At 35.2% G+C, this 20,334-nt stretch overlaps 1 protein-coding gene across 3 annotated transcripts in view; it reads left to right on the top strand.

Moving 5' to 3' along the window:
- Positions 1-20,334, top strand: part of LOC118849763 (putative RNA-binding protein Luc7-like 2) — a 69,988-nt gene that overhangs the window by 29,636 nt on the left and 20,018 nt on the right. For 2 of the 3 annotated variants that reach the window (XM_036758730.1, XM_036758731.1), the window contains exons 3-8: positions 3,622-3,720; positions 5,763-5,873; positions 9,655-9,798; positions 14,272-14,448; positions 15,776-15,867; positions 17,132-17,161. In XM_036758730.1, coding sequence (XP_036614625.1) covers positions 3,622-3,720; positions 5,763-5,873; positions 9,655-9,798; positions 14,272-14,448; positions 15,776-15,867; positions 17,132-17,161 — 653 coding nt within the window. The remainder of the gene's footprint in view (positions 1-3,621; positions 3,721-5,762; positions 5,874-9,654; positions 9,799-14,271; positions 14,449-15,775; positions 15,868-17,131; positions 17,162-20,334) is intronic. The other variant, XM_036758732.1, reaches the window with a different exon arrangement.

The raw sequence follows: 20,334 nt of genomic DNA, 5'->3' as shown, positions 1-20,334 counted from the left end.
TTATTTGCATAGTACATGGATTATCTGTGGTCTGGGATAATCATTGCTTGTATTTACCTGCTATTAGCCTAAATTCATTAACTCAAGAAGCATTTGTTGTACACCTACTTTGTGCAGAAAACTCTACTAGGTGCTGTGCAGGAGGCTCAAACAAAAGAAATAAATGAAATCTTTTCCCCAGGGAGTTCAGAGTCCATTTGGGAATGCTATGTTCATACATTAAAATGACAGAAACAACTGGAAGCAGTATCTTCAACTGGTCTGGAAGGTAGTAAAAGATGGGAATTAATAGAATGAAGGGAAGAAGAAATTTAGAGTTGGCTTAAATAATTAACATGAGGGTTAAAATTTTTTTTACACTTCTTAGTTTAAGATATTTTAATTCTTATGTAACAGTTTTTTCAACTTAGAACTATAAATGTGTTTGAATTGAAAAGCCAATTTTTTAGGCAAGAAAAAACTTGTAGAAGGAATTAAATATACAGTAAACTACTTCTTACATTTTTAATTTGATTTCTTTTGCTGCCATCTCAAAGGAAAAGTAACTTTGAGTTAGAATTGCTCCCGAGTTATTTTTAATTGCAGTATTCTAATTTTATTTCATAAATATATTTAAACAAGAGCCTAACCTACTCAGCAGTTATATACAGCTTTTCAAATAATTTTCAATTTTGTTTTTATATTGAACATTCACTGTATAGAAAAAACTTATACCAAAGGTGGCAAAAACATGTGGTATAGCATAGGTTTTACTATTTTTAATTCGATATTGTATTACAAGGCTAACTTTAAACATCTATAAAACCAACTAAACATGTTTGCAACTATTTACATTTCATAATGTTTCAATACATTAAATGTTGAAAACAATTTATTATTCCCTTTGTATCCCCTTCGTTTTATCCTTGTGTGTACATTTTTTCTTAAATAAAATTATTGATGATGTTCTTCTGGTTCTTTACTTAATATTATTTTATACTTCATATTATTTTATGCATATCTATATTTTAATTCCTCTTATTTATGTTACTGCTTTATAGTATTCAGTTTCACTGATAAACCACAATTTGTATAGCTATTCTCCAGTTGTTGAACATTTAAGTTCCAATTTTTCCTGCTTACTAGTAATACTGCTGTTAACATCTTTGAACAGATTCCCCACCCCACCTTTTAATGATGGTTAATAATGGATTTATGGAGGTACAAGGAGGATGATTATTTTCATAACTCTGCCAAGTAGTCCTCCAAAAAGATAACAACAATTTCCAATTCCACCAGCTTTGTATTAGAGTACCTGTTTCTTCTGAATCCTACCAGTCTTGAGTTTTACCACTCTTAATTATTTTTTGCAGTTTGATTGCAAAATAATGCTTCAAAGTTGTCTTTAGCTTATATTAGTGAAGTTGAACCCTTTTGAGAGATTAGTTATAATTTGTTTATCCTTTTGTAAATTGTTTACATTTAAAAATATCTGTTAGGGACATATTGCTGCCTTTGAGTATTTGTCCTAGTTTCACACAATATGTTTGCTTTTTACCTTGATGAACCATGCTAGCTTTTAGTGATTACTAGTTCCTCTTTCCACAAACAGTATTTAAGTCTGCAGCCTATAAATGTAAAGTGTCTATCTTCTTACATCCTGGAATACTGTGTGTCTATGTCCTTCCCATCCTCCCTGGTCATCTAGTTTGGTATTATGGAAGGAGTATGAGATTTGGACCCAGAGGACATGGGTTTGAATCCTGACTCTGCTGCATACTACCTTTGTGAGCTTGGGCAAAGCCCTTACCTCTCTGGGCCTCAGTTTCCTTATCTGTAAAAATGAGGGAGTTGAATTATATTTTTTAAGGGTCAGCTCCACTTCGTAAGATTTCTTCAGAGGTTTTTTTTCAATACCCTAGTTTATAATTCATTTAGTCCTAGTGATTTGAATTCACCTAGATGTGTAGTTATCATACCCTTATTTCATTCAAGTTTCACTTCTCTCTAACCAGTTTTCTGCTCTTTTCCCACCAGAGATCTCATGCTTCTTGATAGAAATAAAACAGAAGCAAAATAAGAGTGGAGTTGTTTCCTCCGCTCTATGTACGTGGCTCTTTGTTTGATGTTCCTCCTGTGTGTGCATAGCCTAGCCAGACAATAATGTCCCGTTCATCTCTTGAACATTGATTGACAACTTTAGTTTTTCTTCAACTTCAGCATTCCTAACAGCACTTAAAAGATGGTGCCACCTTTTTGTATTCATTCGAAGTCAAACGGCTTTGGTTTCATCTTCATCTGTTATATTTGCTCCAAGTGTTCCCAATCTGCTATTTTTTGTTCTTTTATTAAAAAAACTTTCAAATTTTTATGTAAGCAAATTAATAAAGTCGTAGATATAGAGCTGTGAGGGGCTTTAGAAGTCCAGCCTCCTGGTATTTTACAGATGAGGTGACTGAAGCTTAAGGACATTAAGTGACTTGGCCAAAATTACACAGGGACCAAGTGGAAGAGAAAGCATTTGAACTCAGGTCCTCTGACTGCACATTCTTTCCACTATAGTAATTCTAATTGTTTAATAAATAATTTTATTTTCCCATTATAATTAAAAGAAGTGCTTATTCCAATTTCCTCTTAAGGTTTTTTTTTGGGGCGGGGGGAGAGGACCTGTTTCAAAGTATAGGTAACCCTTAAAGGAGATACAATTCTGAAATCCTTCTGTGGTTTTATTAATTTTCCCTCTGTTGTAGCTTTTCATAAAAGTGTCCAGGAACTGAGAGAGGCATTTATTCTGGGAAGTGACTTCTTTTATCAGATTAATCAAGTGATAAATTCCTACATATGCATACATTAGTACTATTGATTCTGTAGAAACTGACATAAACTGAGCTGTTTTCATAAATACAGAGGAACTCCTTGAAAAGTAATTCTTTTAAAATGTTAGAGTTTATACTTTTAAATTTCTTACTGGAATTAGGGAAAAGAAAGGAGGAAAGGAAGGTGATTATTGAAAGAAAGGTATTCAATTAGTAGTCAATATTTATTGAGTATCCAGCATACATAGAACAGTTTGAGTTACAGTTAGGAAACAGACTATCCTTTAGAAGCCAGTGTCCTCATTTTTAGTGCCACCAGAAGTTCTTAAGTTCCCTATTTCTTTTCACCATTTATTTCTATTATGTATTTCCTGATACAGTTTTTTAAAAAAGTTTGTGCTTTGATACCTAAACAGAAACCATTACCAGGCAACCAAAATTTCTAACAGTCACGTTTATTAGTATTTATTAGTATTATTGCCTTCCTACATATTGCTATTAGTAAATACACATGCACATGAATATTAGTGGAAATAGCATGATATACTGAAACAGGTTCTGAGGCTTTCCAAATTGTTTGGAATAAGGTGATAACATTTGCTATAATTTTGCTTTTCTTAAAGTAGTAGAATTCCACCTTTGGGAGAGATTAAATCTTTTCGGTTTTCATAATACCGGGTTAATTTTAAGAATGCTCTTAGGGTATTACAGTATGACAATAAAATGATGTTGAATGGATACATTTGTATAGGAATTGTGCTTGATAGGAATTAAAATACATTTTATTTTGTAGCTTTTATCATTAATCAATAATTTTTTTTTTCAGAGGATGGATCTTGGAGAATGTCTGAAGGTCCATGACCTGGCTTTAAGAGCAGATTATGAAATCGCATCCAAAGAACAAGACTTTTTCTTTGAGCTTGACGTATGTAATTTGATTTTTCATATTAACTCTTTTCAAGGAAATTAAAGTAATAATTAAAACATATTGACTCTTTTCTTTTGGAATGGATTTATTCATTTTGCATTTATTCCAGTAATAGAAAATAACTGGTAACAAGTTATTTAGAATTACTTTTGTAATTTGTTAGATTAAAGCAAATGTTTACTTTTTTTTGTTTCATGGAACCCTTTGACAGTCTGGTGAAGTGTATGGACCTCTTCTCAAAATGTTTTGGTTTTTTTTTTTTTTTAAAATTCAGAAATTTAAATATGTAGAATTACACAGGAAATTAATTACATTGAAATCATTTTTTTTCCCATCTAAGTTCGTGTATCCTCCCATTTATCCATAGATCCCAGATTATGAACCCTTGGCTTAAAGTAAATCCTTATACCTTCCTCAAAACTGTATTCTGTGGCTATTTTAAGGACATTTTAAATTGTGCAATTCATACATTCTTATGAAACTCATGTAGATTATCTCTTATTAAACAGATGTTAATTGACTGAAGAGCAGATAGTTTAAATATTAAATTATCAGCAGCTAAAGAGGAAAGTATAAACATAACTAATGATTCTAGTTAACCCAAATTCAAAGTTAATATTTGTATACATATATACATGCAGATGTGCACATTTATGTTATTATAAAAACAATGTTCTCTTTTATATGAAAGCTAATGGAAATGACAAATACCTTCCTAGTGTGAGATTCTGAAGGTGGGATTTCTAAGGATTAGCACTTGAATTTATTATAATTATTCAAAACTTTTCCGTAGCAAATTGGAAAACGTGATCTAGCATTTCATAATTTTCCCATTTGTAGACTTAAAAACAGACATAAATGTATCAACCTGTATGAGTTTCATCATGCTTGTCATCATTACAGTGGTAGCTTTTGATTCGGTTTCAGGGTGAGGAGATTTACTTAATTTTTTAATTTTCTGGAGGTGCAAGAATTTTCTCAGTTTGAAAATCTGATTTATAAAACCTGTACATTTTTGATGCCGGGTAGAAGAAATAAAAAAGAAAAGTATACTATAACTTTTAAAATTTAGCCAGAAGAGATTTCTAATATAGTCAGTCCCAGTTCATGCACATTTCACTTTATTTAAATACCTTATATGTTAAATGGCTACCTACATAGATGTTTATAGAATATCTTTTTCTTCCCTTACCCCTTCCACAATACAATCCTTGCTACTTGATCTCTTCTCCCCTCGTTCAACTTCACTTCCCACTTTTTATTCCTGATAATTTAGAAATGAACAATAACAAACTTTTATAAATTGGAGATATATGTTCTTGTGTTATTACAGTAGTTAATTGGTCCTTAGATAGTATCCTATATACCACTGCTTTAAAATGACCTGATTTATTAACATAATCTTTATACTAGGGAATCATTCTTTATATGCTTATTGCATCAGTAGTTTTTAAAGAAAAGCATTATAATAAATTTACACTGTATGATTAAAGAAGTTTCAAATTGAAAATATCAAATGACTCCTTCTAACTGCAAGGAAAAAACCTTCAAATTATTTCGTTTATGCTTTAACTTTTTTTTTTATCTTCTGCTGCCATTTGTGTTTTATTGAAGTAAATAACTAGTTTGGGAACTTGAAATATTCTTTTAAAAGAATATGCTTCACATTAAATGCTCATATTTCAGATTAATTTTACTTTTGGCACATTATAAATGGGAAAATCCAGTTGTCAAATGTAGACTAGCATCTCATATTTCTTTAATGTACTTTTATTATTACCAGTATAAAATTAATTTTAGTAACATTATATCTGATGCCATTTAGTTAAATAAATATTATCTTTTTTTTAGTGATTACTGTAATATTTTGAATGTGCTTAGATAATTTGACTTCTTAATTGATTCTGGTTTTTTGAGTAGTTTGGTTTAAAATAGGATTTTTTTTTTTGCTTGTTTGCTTAAAGCATGATTGAAATGTTCTTTCTGGTGGAAAATATTTGCTCTTACTTGGAATAATTGCATTTTCATTTATATCTTAGGCAATGGATCATCTGCAGTCATTCATCGCAGACTGTGACCGGAGAACAGAAATGGCCAAGAAAAGATTAGCAGAAACTCAGGAAGAGATTAGTGCCGAAGTGGCAGCTAAAGTAAGAATTTCAAAAGTTTTAAATTCGTAGCAGACAAATTTAGTGTTTTGTTTTTGACTATGACTTCAAATCGTTGAAATACCATCAGAAGATATAGGGTGTCTATGATCTAAGAGTCCAGTTGGCAACTTTTAAGAGATGTCCTGAACAGGAGTTAAAAACTCAGAGTGGTTGGGGAGAATGTTTTGAATGCATGAATAAATGGAAAAGCACCGTGTTAAGGGCTAGGGATCCAAATACTGAAGCAAGATAGTCTTTGCTTTCAAGGAGATCACAGCCCAATAGGAAGCAACAAATATAGAAGGTTTTGGCTATAACTTAGGTGAAAGGTCCATTGCTCCTTCCTTAGGGTAGTAATACATCTTTTTAAGGGTAATTTTTATTAACAAAACTTTATTTGTGTCTGATATTGAACCATTTGGTAATGCCATGTAGACTTGGGGGTGAGAATTTTGTTTACCAAGTCTTTATGAGCTTCTCTGAATAAACCTCTATGTTGTATCACACTGTAAATCACGAAAGTATCATCTTGCTTTCATAATGTCCGTACTAGATGATTTCTGAGGTGAATCACGATCCTGCATTCTTCCTGAAGATTCTTTTCTGTTTCAAGTCTGTCCTTCACCCCCGTTAATCTTCTCAGGATGCAGGATAACATCTAACCAAATTGGTGTATTTTTTCCTATAATCATTTATAGTGTGAAATATAAATTCCTAACCTAGCATTTAAGGCTTTGCATGGTCTGGCTCAGGCTGTGTTTCCAGTTTCATTTTACACTGCTTACTTCCACATGCTCTTTTCACGTATTCTATGGCTTTTCACATATTCTACTAAGCTACTGTTGTCCTTTGATGTCACCCTGCTCTTTTCACCTCCATATTTTGTATGCACATGATTCTCAATGCCTCTGCTTTCCCCCTACATAGCTGCCACTTCCTTTGAGGCCCAGCTACCTTTTGAGATTCCTTCAGCCGAAAATGATCTCTCTTAAATTTTCTTACAGCATTTTGTCAAGACCTCTCCTTTGCCCTTACTACATCCTGTCTGGCATCATGCTCATTTGTACACATATTTCATCCACACCTTCCCTATTAAATTATAATAACTGCCTTGAGGTTAAGGATTCTGTCTTTTTTGGTATTGTTTTCCCAGCAACTAACACAGTGCCTTGTTACCTTTTAGGTACTTTGTTGATGTTTGTTGAATGAAGTCTGATGTCTTAGACAGGGACTTCACTACACTCTAGGTATTGCTTTATATATAAGGTAGAGGAATATGGAAATCCTAAAAGAAAGTTAATCATTTTTTTCCAGACAGTAAGGAAATTCTGACAGAATAGGCAGAATTTGGGGGAAAGGATGTCTTGATGTGATGAAATTTCCTGAAGTAGAAGCTTAGAGAGTAAATAGTTGATATTTGCATAGAACTCTAAAGTTTTCAAAGCACTTTACATGTATTATATAGTTTTATTTTCATGACAGTCTTATGAGATAGGTGCTGTTATCCCCATTTCAGATAGGAAAACTAAGGCAGTTTTTTTTTAACTTGCCTATGGTCACACAGCTAATAAAAGAACTTATATTCTGTTTGAGGAAATAACATATACTCATATAAGTAGATACAAAGTGTAAAAAGGAGAATTCAGATTTATTAGGGGTGCATGCTAGCAACTAGGGGAATCAGGAAAGGTGCCAAGGTTGGAGGTGCCTTTTGAACTTAGTTTTGAAAGGAGCTAGGGGTTCTACAAATCAGATGTGAAGAGGCAATGTGAATTGGGAGATAGGAGATAGAATGTTGTGTCTGAGGAATAGTTTAATAGAATGAAGAGAGTGTAAAGTATAAAAAATTGTCATAAACCTGAAAAGATAGATTTGAGTCGATCGGGAGTGACTTTGAATGCCAAATACTGTAATTTATATTTTGTTGTGCTTTCTCTGCAGGATATTGATATAGTCAGATCTGTGCTTTAGGAATATCATTCTGAGCTATGTGGAGAATGTATTGGATAAGGAATAGAGATAGTAGTCCAGGCAAGAAGTGATAAAAGTTGTGTCTATGTGAGTGGAGAATAAGTTATGGAGGCTAAAGATATTATGGAAGCAGAATTAACAAGACTTGGCAACTGATTAGCAACAGAGGAAGTGAGGAGTGGTGAAGAATCTTAACTTACCTCAGCATTTGAATCTCAGTGGCTAGAAGCATGGTGGGATGCACAACTGAAGAGTTTATAACCCCCATCTTGAGTCCCCAGGGTTGCTGCTAATGGGAATAGGTTTTTTTCCTCCAGAGATGTCCCAAGGCTGGATAATCCCAGTTGGAATTCATGGGATTTAGCTAAAATTAGTGTCACTAAGACAAAAAAAAAAAAAAGAAAAAGAGGAAGAACTCAGAAGAAGTAGTACATCAAAAGAGTCATGAAAAATATGTGCCACACTTGTAGATCTTTCCCTATTCCCCATCTCTTCAGAAGGGTAAACAGAGAATCAGAATTTTTAATTAGAATATTCCACAACTGAGTAGTGGTATAAATCTTAGTCCATGTGTTAATGTAATCTTAATTTAAAATTTCTTCACAATTTGAATACAGGTTATATATTTTCCTTTTCTCTTGTATTTTTATTTTTGAGAAAAGATACTCATTTGAAAAGTCCTGCTGGGTGGGGGACAATATTTTCTCACTGAGTATAGGAGGAGTGGGTTTGTAATCCTTTTACCTCGATGGTTACTGTATAACTGCTTCTCAGTTAGCATAGGCAGCCCTCTCTGCCAAGCTTTCCTTCAAACACATAAGAACAGTTAAGCAAACCAAATCAACATATTTGCCATTTCTGAAAATACCTGTATACAGACATACCTTGGAAATATTGCAAACGGTTCCAGACTACCACAATAAAATAAATATCACAATAAAGCGAGTCACATGGGTTGTTTTCCCAGTACATATCAAACTTATATTTATGCTATACTGTAGTCTGTTATGTGTGCAATAGTGTTGTGTCAAAAATGTTTAATGTTTCAAATGTTTAAAAATGTTTAAAATGTTAAAATGTTAAAAATGTTTAAAAAATGCTAACCATCATCTGGGCCTTCAGAGAGTCATAGTCTTTTTGCTGGTGCAGGGTCTTGCCTCAGTATTGATGGCTGCTGACTGATTAGGGTGGTAATTACTGAAGATTGGGAGGTGGGTGTGGCAATTTCTTAAAATAAGACAGCAATGAAGTTTGCCACATTGACACTTCTTTTCACTTGAGCACTTAGCAATTGTTGTTGGGTTATTAATTAGCCTAATTTCAGTATTGTTGTGTCTTGGGGAATAGGGAGGCCTGAGGAGAGGAAGAGGGATTGGGAAATGGCGAGGTTGGCGGAACAGTCAGAACATATACAGCATTTATTGAGTAACTTCACCATCTCATATGGGCATGATTCAGATGCCCCAAAACAATTACAGTAGTAACATCGAAGATCATTGATGCTATCAGCATAACAGGTATAATAATGATAATGAAAAAGTTTGAAATATTGTGAGAATTACCAAAATGTGACACAGAGACAATGTGAATGCATTGTTGAAAAAATGGTGCCAATAAACTTGATTAGACCAGGGTTGCCACAAACCTTCAATTTGTAAAAAATGCAGTTTTTGCAAAGCGTAATAAAACAAGGTATAAATTTAGACAGCTTAAATAACATTACAGATTTTTCAAGAATAGGCTTGAAATTTGTAACTTTTATGTTTACTTATGAATGGTTTTATTCGTTATCTTTTTTACTTCTTACTAGGCAGAACGTGTCCATGAATTGAATGAGGAAATTGGTAAATTACTAGCCAAAGTGGAACAACTAGGAGCTGAAGGTAATGTGGAGGAGTCCCAGAAAGTAATGGATGAAGTGGAGAAAGCCCGAGCAAAGAAAAGAGAGGCAGAGGTAACTTAAAATATTGTTTGATAATGATAGGTTAGTTTTTCAATCTCAGCATTTTTTGAAGTACTTATGTTAGTATTTATATTTCATGTTGAATGCCTAATATCTGTCTGTACATACCGACTCAGACATTCTTCTTTTAACTCTTTTTTTTTTAATTTAATTTCTTTATTTTTAGTTTTCAACGTTCACTTCCATAAGGTTTTAAGTTTCAGATTTTCTCTCCTTTCTTCTCCACCCTCCTCAAGATGGTGTGCAGTCTGATATAGGCTCTACCTATAAATTCATATTAAACATTTTCACATTAGTCATGATGTAAAGAAGAATTAGAACTAATGGGAGGAACCACTAGAAAGAAGAAACAAAACAAAACAACAAAAGTAAAGAGAGCAAATAGTATGTTTCCATTGCATTCAGACTCCAGAGTTCTTTCCCTGGATGTGGATAGCATTTTCCATTAGGAGTCTTCTGGAGTTGTCTTAGATCCTTACATTGCTGAGAAGAGCTAAATCTATCAAAGTCAGTCATCATACAGTGTGTCTGTTACCATATACGATGTTCTCCTGGTTCTGCTCACCTCACTCAGTATCAGTTTATATAAGTCTTTGCAGGTTTTTCTGAAATCTGCTCATCTTTTCTTATAACACAGTAGTAATCCATTACATTTATATACCACAACTTGTTCAGCCATTCCCTAATTGATGGGCATCCACTCGATTTCCAATTCCTGGCCACCTGAAAAAGAGTTGCTATCAATATTTTTGTACATGTGGGTCTTTTTCCCATTTCTATGATCTTTTTGGGATACAGATTTAGAAGTGGTGTTGCTGGGTCAAAGGATATGTACAGTTTTATAGCCTTTTGGGCACAGTTCCAAATTATTCTTCAGAATGGTTGGATCAGTTCGTAACTCCACCAAAAATGCATTGGTGTTCCAATTTTTCCACATCCTCCAACATTTATCATTTTCTTGTTTTGTCATGCTAGCCAATATGATAGGTGTGATGTGGTACCTCAGAGTTGTTTTAATTTGCATTTCTCTAATTTAGAGCATTTGTTCATATGACTATAGATAGCTTTAATTTCTTCCTCTAAAAACTGCCTGTTCATATCCTTTGACCATCTATCAATTGGAGAATGACTTGTATTTTCATAAATTAGACTCAGTTCTCTATTTTAAAAATAAGGCATTTATCAGCAACATCGACTATAAAAATTGTTTCCCAGCTTTCTACTTCCCTTCTAATCTTGGTTGCATTGGCTTTGTGCAAAAACTTTTCAATTTAACGTAATCAGAATCATCCATTTTGTATTTCATAATGTTCTTTATCTCTTGTTTGGTCATAAATTCTTCCCTTTTTCATAGATCTGATAGGTAGACTATTCCTAGCTCTCCTAGTTTGCTTTATAGTATCAGCCTTTATATCTAAATCATGTACCCATTTTGACTTTATCTTGGTATAGGGTATAAGATGTTGGTCTATGCCTAGTTTTGCTATACTTTTTTCCTGTTTTCCTAGCAGTTTTTGTTAATAGTGAGTTCTTATCCCAGAAGCTGGAGTCTTTGGATTTATGATACATTTGTTTGATAAAACAAACATTTCCTCCAACCACCCAAACAGCAAACCCTGTCTCCCCTATGAAGTACATTTACCCCATGCAGTGTTACTTTATATTTTTATGGCTTACTGATTGTTAACAGAAAGGAAGAATGTATGCTCAGATTTTAATGGTATGGTGTTTCCACAATCCAGCTAGCAGCTTCTGTGGGGGTGTGAGATCCACCCACAGCCAGCACCCAGAAGGATACCAACAGCACAGGTTCTTTTGATCTGCTTAACCAAGGAAAGCAAGGTGAAGGGGTTGACAAGCTTACTTTAATTCAGCATACAAATATCATTCACTTAGTTCAGAGGAAAAAGCCAGCACCCTGAACTTCAAAACAAATTACAAACATCAACAGACAGACCTTGTCTGATTCAAATCCCAATACATAGTTACCAGAGTCCAGCAAAGTCTCAGCATCCGGGTTTACAAGCTGGAGGGCTCCTTAGCTACAGCTGCCCGGAGTCTCCTCATCAACACCATCTCCAGAGCCCTGCACAAATGGCTCTGTCCTCCCTTCTTATAGGGCTTCAGACCTCATCAAACGTCGTCTGAATGACCAGGACTTAGGCTGCTATGATAGGCTGTTTGAGTTAGCCCCTCCCCTTAGGACCCTGGGAGGTTCACATCCACATAGATTAGGTTAACATCTAACAGGGCATGGCTCTGGAGTTAACACCTCCCCTTAGCCAATCCCACCTTGGGCCCCACCCCAGTCACCAATCCACAGCCACATAGGTTCCACACCTAATAGGGGTTTGGGCCTGGGGCTTAGCACCTAGTAAGGCCCAGTGAAATATACTGAATTACTCAAAGGAGACAAAGGCCAACTATTCAAGGGCACTTGGTTGAACTAAGTGCTAAGGAGCCCATTTTGCTTACTAACACACATGGTACTAACGTTGTCGTGTTGAGTTTTGTTACCTTGTACTGTGTGTGATTTACATTGTTATAGTCATTGTATTTATTGTTCTTTTGGATCTGCTTTCATTTCTTATGGCCTCAGTGACATTACATTACATTGATATATCACAATTTGTTTATCTGGAATTAGAAGAAAATGTATGGAGTGAGGAAAAAATCTTCACATAAAAATGCTCGATAAATAGTCAACATCCAAACTCAAATGGGAATTGATATTTTACATTGTCTTCCATTTTTTCATTCCTTTAGTTCTGTTTTATATTATCTTGGTTTCTCATAAAGTCACTAGCTTCCACTTGGCTCCAATCTAATTTTTACGGTGGTATTTTCTTCAATGGTCTTTTGGACCCCCTTTTCCATTTGGGTAATTCTGCCTTTCAAGGCATTCTTCTCCTTACTGGCTTTTTGGAGCTCTTTTGCCTTTTGGGTGTCATTTTCTTTAGTATTTTTTTGGGGTCTCCTTTAGGAAGTTGTTGACTTGTTTTTCATGATTTTCTTGCATCACCCTCATTTCTCTTCCCAATATTTCCTCTACTTCTCTTACTCACTTTTCCAAATCCTTTTTGAGCTCTTCCATGGCCTGAGCCCAATTCATATTTTTCTTGGAGGCTCTTTGACTTTGTTGACTTCTTCTGGCTGTATGTTTTGGTCTTCTTTGTCACCAAAAAAGGACTCTAGAGTTTGAGTTTGTTTTTGCTGTCTGTTCATATTCCCAGCCAACTACTTGACCCTTGAGCTTTTTGTCAGGATATGACTGCTTGTAGAGAGTACTTTGTCCCAAGCTTTAGGGTCCAAGCACTGCTGTTTTCAGAACTACTTCTACTCTACCATCACCCCAGGTTCTGTCACAGCAGAGCTCCTTCTCCCCCAAGAACTGCCAACCAGGACCACAATACAGATCCAAGCATGGCACAGCAAGAGAATTTGCCTTTGTGCCCACAGTGTTCCCTGTACTCCGCTGCTAGATTCCTCCCACTGTGTGAGCCAGGGACTCGGGAAACAGCTAATGCTGGTGCTCTGGAAGCAGCCTCAGGTACTTCCTGCTGCTGCTACTGCCACCCCCAGAACTGGCAGCTGGACCACTCTGAACTCAATCCTGCAGTTTCCGCCTAACCCACTCTTTGGCATTTGTGGGTTGAGAAGTCTGGTAATGCTACAGCTCACTGTTTCATGGCCCCAAGGCCTGTTCTAGCTGGCTGGCTCCGGGTCTGGTCTGTCCTGGCCTGGCTCATGCTGGGCTGCCCTCCACTCTCAGCACCGTGCAATAGACCCTTCCCGGCGACCATCCAGGCACTCCTGGTTTGGAGACCTGTTTCCCTCTGCTATTTTGTGGGTTCTGCAGCTCTAGAATTTGTTCAGAGACATTTTTTACAGGTGTTTGGAGGGATTTGTGGGAGAGCTTAAGCAAGTCCCTGCTTTCCTGCCGCCATCTTGGTGCCACCCCCCTGGCACCTGGTTTTCTAAGTTGCTTGACTGAACTTACTAATTCCCAAAGCTGGAAGAGATATTAAAGATCTTTGCTGTTCTCTTTTTTCACATAGATAAGCCCCAAAGGCAATGCTTTTTTTTTACCCACCCAGAAAACTACCACAAAAGCTTAACATTACCCAGCTTTTCATTAAGCAAGTCCCTTAAACTTTATTATCTTCATTTCTCTTGAATGTAAATATAAAGTGCTATTATTTCCTTGTCCCTATTAACAATAGCATTTCATGGAAGTGGGAAAAGATATGAGATATTTTAATTTTCCTCAAAATTTAGAAGGTACATATCACAAAGAGGCAAAATGTTTTCAAGACTGAAATGGTCGTTTTTAGTATTACTTGCGAAAATATTTTTGCTAACATGGTTAATTTCTAAGGCACCTGGGAAAGTATTACATTTAATTTTTAATTTCTTTTTTCCTATTGATATTTACATGACTACTCATTTTATTTCATCATTCAGGAAGTCTACCGGAATTCTATGCCAGCCTCCAGTTTCCAACAACAGAAACTTCGGGTCTGTGAAGTATGCTCTGCTTATTTGGGTCTTCATGACAATGACAGGCGACTAGCTGATCATTTTGGTGGGAAACTACACCTTGGATTTATTGAAATAAGAGAGAAACTTGAAGAGCTGAAGGTACTTTGGTTATAACAATCTTTATAAACAGGTTTCCTTTTTATTCCTTCTAAAGTCTCTGAATCAATAGAATGTCAGTCAGTAAACATATATTAAGTGCCTCCTATGCGTCAGGAATTGTGTTAAACACTGAGAATACAAAGAAAGGCAAAAGACAGTCCCTGCTTGCAAGGTTCTCAAAGTTTAATATGGGAGACAAAGTAAAAAAAAATTTGTGCAAACAAGCTATATGCAGGATAAATTGGAGATAATCAACAGAGGAAAGTCACTAGAATTAAAGGGAATCAGTAAAGACTTCCTGTATAAGGTAGGATTAATTGCTTCAATATATTTTCCTCACTATTAGATTGTAAACTCCTTGAGAGTGGGATCTGTATTGTATGCCCAGTGCCTAAACACTAGCCTTATATATAGTTGGGCACTTGAATTATAGAAGACACTCCTCCGTTGAATGGGCGCTTAGCGTGGAAGGCCTCTTAATGACCCTTCTAATCCTGGTTGATTGTGTGAAAAAGATTTCTAATCTTTAGTAAATGATACATAGAGAAGTATTTACATGGTGTAGTGAATAGCATTGGAGTTAGGAAGACCTGAGTTCAAATCCCACTTCAGACACTAACTAGCCATATAACACTGAGCAGAAGACTTAACCTCTGTCGGCCTCATTTCCTCAATCTGTAAAATAGGAATAATAATAGCACCATCTCCCAGGGCTGTTGTAAGGATAAAACAAGATGATATTTGTAAAGCATTTGGCAAACTTTAAGGTAATGTATAAATTTTAGTTATTGTCATATTTATTTTAAAAGAATATTATTTTTTAAATTAAATTTTGTTTCATTCATCAGGCATTTTTTTCTCCCTTTCATCTCCTTCTCCTACCCCTTCCAAAAAACAAGGAGATAACAAAACTCTTGTTAACAAATCACCAGTCAAGCATTACAAATTCTCACATTGGTCATGTCCAAAAAATGCAAATAATATTTTTAGAACTAAATTCTAATATAAAGTATTTGGATAGTGTTAGAATTCATTTTTACAGGATTTCCCTCGCATTGGAAATAAAAGATAAAATACATAATTCAGTGGAGCAGGTCTTGTGTATGATATCATACTTTTTTGATATGTTGGTTAGTTTTGCTGAATCTTCTCTTTTTTGATTCTTATAAGGGGTAGCTCTCTGGGAGGGGGTGGAGGAAGGATATAGTAAGAAATGTTGGTGAAGTAAAAACAAAAAAGAAAGCAATAAAATTTATTTTGGAAAAAATGTATCATACTAAAATTGGTTTACAGTCATCATTGCTTAAACAAGTATTTATTTTTCTAGAGAGTTGTAGCTGAGAAGCAAGAGAAAAGAAATCAGGAACGCCTGAAGCGCAGAGAAGAAAGAGAGAGAGAAGAAAGGGAGAAGTTGAGAAGGTATAAAACCTGCATGAAGGACTAAATATTTTAATTTGGTTATTGCTAGTTTTTCATTTCTGTAAAGCATGTGAGTTGGGTGTGGCAGTGAAGTACTATAATGCCAACTATTTCAGAGTCTGGGGCCGGTGTATCTTTTGAGCTTGGGAGTTCTGACCTGTTGTGGGCTAAGCTGATCCATCGTCTGAGTTAAGCATTAATGTGGGAGTTGGAAGCCACCAGGTTGCCTCAGGAGGAGGGAACCAGCCCAGGTCAGAAATGGAGCAGGTCAAAGTTCTCACTCATTGATTTCATTTCTATTCTTGGTAAGATAGAGTAACACTTAGTCTTTTACAAAAAAATCAAAAAGGTTGTGAAAGTGTCAAGAAATACAGTTTCTGTAGATCCACTAGAGGGTATTTTACTAATTTAAATCTGCCATTTATTGTGCTCAGTCTCTTTTTTATGCAAGTATGTAATTAGTTGGTCATTTAACTCCTTAAAAGTTTAATATCTTTTGAGATAAAGAAATATTGAGCAAAGTGAGCTTCTTTTTTTTTGTTTTGTTTTTTGTTTTTTTTTTTTGACACTGGCTGGTTCCCCCTATGATTTTTATAAGGGCCAATAAATTTGATTTTGGTGATAGAATTTCTTTTTATGTGTATAGGGTTTTTTTTTTCTGGACTCAAATTTGGAACTCCTACGTTTTCTCTGGTTTTTCTTAAAACTATAAGCATACTGAAATTCACTAATTCAAAGGAAGATGGGGTAAATAGATTGGATTCCCCTCTTGGATTCCTGTCTGTCAGTGGAATTTGAAGGAAGGATACCTTAGCAAGCCAATCTGAAGGTAGTTAGATCTTTAGGGGATCTCCTGGCCTTTCACTTCAGGAAGAACATTTATATCCCTGGGTGATAGAGCTTATAGTAGAAATTCTAGTGTGTGTCTCTAAAAGTTAAAGGTCAGAACCCTTGGGTCTCTTTTATTCTGAGAAATTTTCCTGGAGAGAATTTGGAGAGGAGGAGGAGGGAGGTGTTTATTTTTGTGTCCCATTGTGTCCCAGTCTTATCTAAGAAGGGAGTCTATTGAGTTGATCCCCAAGAGGGTATCTTAGGTAGGTTCCGTGATGGGAGGCTGCTGAATTGTCATCAAAATGTGATCATAGAGTCACTTTAATATATAGGAAAGGAAAAAAAATTTTTAAATAATTGTAATGTCATATTTTACCATTTATTCTTATTTGTGGTCTTTAGCCTAAAAATAGCTTTTTTCTTCTTCTCCCAGGTCCCGATCACATAGCAAGAATCCCAAAAGGTAGGTGTAGCATATAGTTAGGTAAGGTTTAATTGTGAATTCACATTTTTTTAAAAGGTGATTTTTTTAGACCATGCTTAAATGCAGAATTAGGGTGAATAGTCAACATATTCTTCAATTTCAACTGTAACTGCAGAGACCTTGGTCTGCCAACCTCACTTAGGAGTCTCACCCCTTTTGAGTTTACTCAGTCTTTGATTATTACCTTCCTATCCTTGTCTTAGCTGTCTACTGATCTTCAAGACACTCTTCCACCTTATTGAGCCATGTTGGCACTTGGGTTTTGGACTTTTCTACCGCCTTTCTCTTTAATTATCGTAAGAGACTGTTAAGTATCCACACTACTGATACGTCATCTAACACCTTTTCCTCTTGAGTTTCTTACCCATCTGAGATAGATTAAAGGTGCTCATAAGTTAGCCTCATTATCTTTCAACAGTTCAGTTCCCAAAAGTATCAACTTTGAGATTTCCCTCTTTTGACGCTAACCTCCTGCCCCTTTCACTTTATCATCATACCCTCTCTTTTGAAACTTGTCTTTGCTGTCATCATCAAATCTCTCCCATTGTCCTGACTTTACTTCTAACTCTACAGTTTTACATAGCTGTTTTCGTTATTGTCCTTCATTATCTGTTCTTGAATCTCTTGTCTCTTGGACATACTGTGCTAATTACAGTACTGATAATCTCTGCCATCTGACTTCTCTGTAACTTGTATTGAATCTAACTGCAGTCTTGGAGGAAGTCACAAAACAGCTTTAAATGTTCCAAAATGTTTAGTCTTTCTGACTTTTAATTGTGGTCTTACTGTTGTATCAGCAGGCCTTTTGTTCCTCTCCTGCTCAAAAAAACCCCAAACAAACTCCAGTGGTTTTCTGTTGGCCTACTAAATAAAATGTAAAGTCCTTATCCTGAGATTTAGTGCCTTTACTAAGTCTTTAGTATAACACTGCACACCTTCCCAGTATTATCTTACATTATTCCCCTTCACAGGAGGAAAGGGAGCATACATATCCTTTAAAGCACAATATAAACTCTGTGTAGTTACCTCTGCCTGTTATAACCCTTGCCTTAAAAATAAATAAATGAACGAATAAATAAATAAATAAATAAATAAAGCCCCTGTCTTCAAAACCCAACTCAGGTATCATCTCTTCAATGAAGCTTTGATCTTCTCAGGTAAGAGTGATTCCTGCATCTTGGAATCACTCTTTTTTAAAAATATTAAACATATTTCCACATTAGTCATGTTGTAAAAGAAGAATCAGAACAAAAGGGAAAACCAGAGTGAGAGAGAGAGAAAATAGTATGCTTTGATTTGCATTCAGACTCCATAGTTCTTTCTTTGGATGTGGATGGCAGTTTCCATCATGAGTCTTTTGGAATTGTCTTAGATCATTGTATTTCTGAGAGAAGCTAAGTCTACCAAAGTTGATCATTGCACAGTGTTGCTGTTACTGTGTACATTGTTCTCCTAGTTCTCACTTCACTCAGCATCAGTTCATCTTAGAAGCACTCTTGACATTTCATTTGATCCCTTTAATCTTAATCATTTTTAATTTTTATTCATTTCTTATTCCTTTATCTAAATTATAACCTTTTCAAGGGTAGAGTCTGGAATTCTTTTCACCTTTGTGTAACTTTGCACCTGGCATTATTGCCTTACTCCTAGTGTTCACTTTAATGCTTGAATTGAATTTAATGAGGATGAAGGTATATAAAATCTCTATGGAACAGCACATTACTTTCCCTTCTGGCTTCTCAGATTGTAAATATCTTGCTAGATTATGGGTAGGTACTAGAATTCTTGGCCTAAGAGGAATAGAAAGGGGATTATATATTTAGAACCAGAAGAAACAGAGATTATCTACTTCAGTTTGCTCATTTTCAAATGAAGAAACACTTAAATAGAGTTGGGAGAATTACTTCATTGGATATTTTTCTTCTCTCTCTCCCTTTGCTTCTTTAGTTTGCCATTATTTGCTGTTTTGTAGATTCATGCATCATACTTCAGTACTCAGTATTAACTATCCTTTGTTCTTTGGCAGTGTGCACAAAAAAATATAGCATAGCAGTTAGCATGTTGGATTGAAAGAAATTCTTCTATAAGACATTTCTTAGGGGCTGTAGAGATGGGTATTCTGAGTATTAATGTTTAAGAACAGCAGAGTATATCTCACGAATAGGGAGTATGTGAGTGACAGTGGCAGCAAAATACTCTTTTGGCCAAAGGAATGACCAGACCTTAAGAGTAGAGCTCTTTTTGAAAAGAAAGAGTCAGATTGTGCTAGAAAATGAGGAAAGTGATAGTTTTGGACATGGTAGAGTTCTCTGTCTTGCGGTAGGTTTGGAAAAGCTATTTCTGGACTGAGGTTTTATCTTGGGATTAGTAGATTGCTTTTGGTCTGAATGGGTAAGAAAGTAAAAGAAGAAGAAAAGGAGGATCTAAGAATCTTTGCAAGGTTTGTTATTAAAAGAAGTCTTTCACAGGAGCTTATTTTCCAAGAATGTCATTGCCCGTAACAAGCATTGAATAAATGAGGAGGACTGCTAAGACTGCTATCCTTTTCTCTCCTGCTTCATTGTTTTCAGATGGAAACTACCCCCTCTCAGGATTGTAGTGTGGATCAAGTGATATTTTTGTAAAAACACTGAGCAAGCCAAAGCATTACATCACTGCTAGCTAGTAACAGTCGTAGTCATAAAAGTAGTAGTTGTATTAATATTTTTCTCATTAGCTCTAGTTATTTTGGGACGTTTTTATATCTTCCCTAAAAGAGAGACCATTTTAAAACCTGTTTTCTGAGTCTGTTCATTTTGTCCCAGAGAATGACAGGAAACATGTCCTACTTAATAAATACATAATATTATGCCTATATAGTTACTCATCTAGAATGCCTTTTTTCCTTCATATTTAAATTGTACCCATTCTTCAGGGTCCTAATCATCATTCTTAAGCTCCACAAACCTATAAAATTCTATAGAACCTTTATTTCTAGAAATGTGAAGACCAGAAGAAAAACAAAATAAAAACAAGTGAAAATTCAGTGCAGGTGGATAAATAAAAATTTTGCCACCAAAGTCCTTGGCATTTTCAAATGCTGAAACTGATATGATTTTATTGGTGGAATAACAAAGAAGAGGCGTGAGGCATGTTATTTCCATTAGCAGAAA

Source organism: Trichosurus vulpecula, chromosome 5, assembly GCF_011100635.1.
Source record: "Trichosurus vulpecula isolate mTriVul1 chromosome 5, mTriVul1.pri, whole genome shotgun sequence".
In the NCBI taxonomy this organism is placed as follows: Eukaryota; Metazoa; Chordata; class Mammalia; order Diprotodontia; family Phalangeridae; genus Trichosurus; species Trichosurus vulpecula.
Note: the sequence above shows the minus strand (reverse complement) of the source record. Positions and strands in the feature narration are given on the sequence as shown.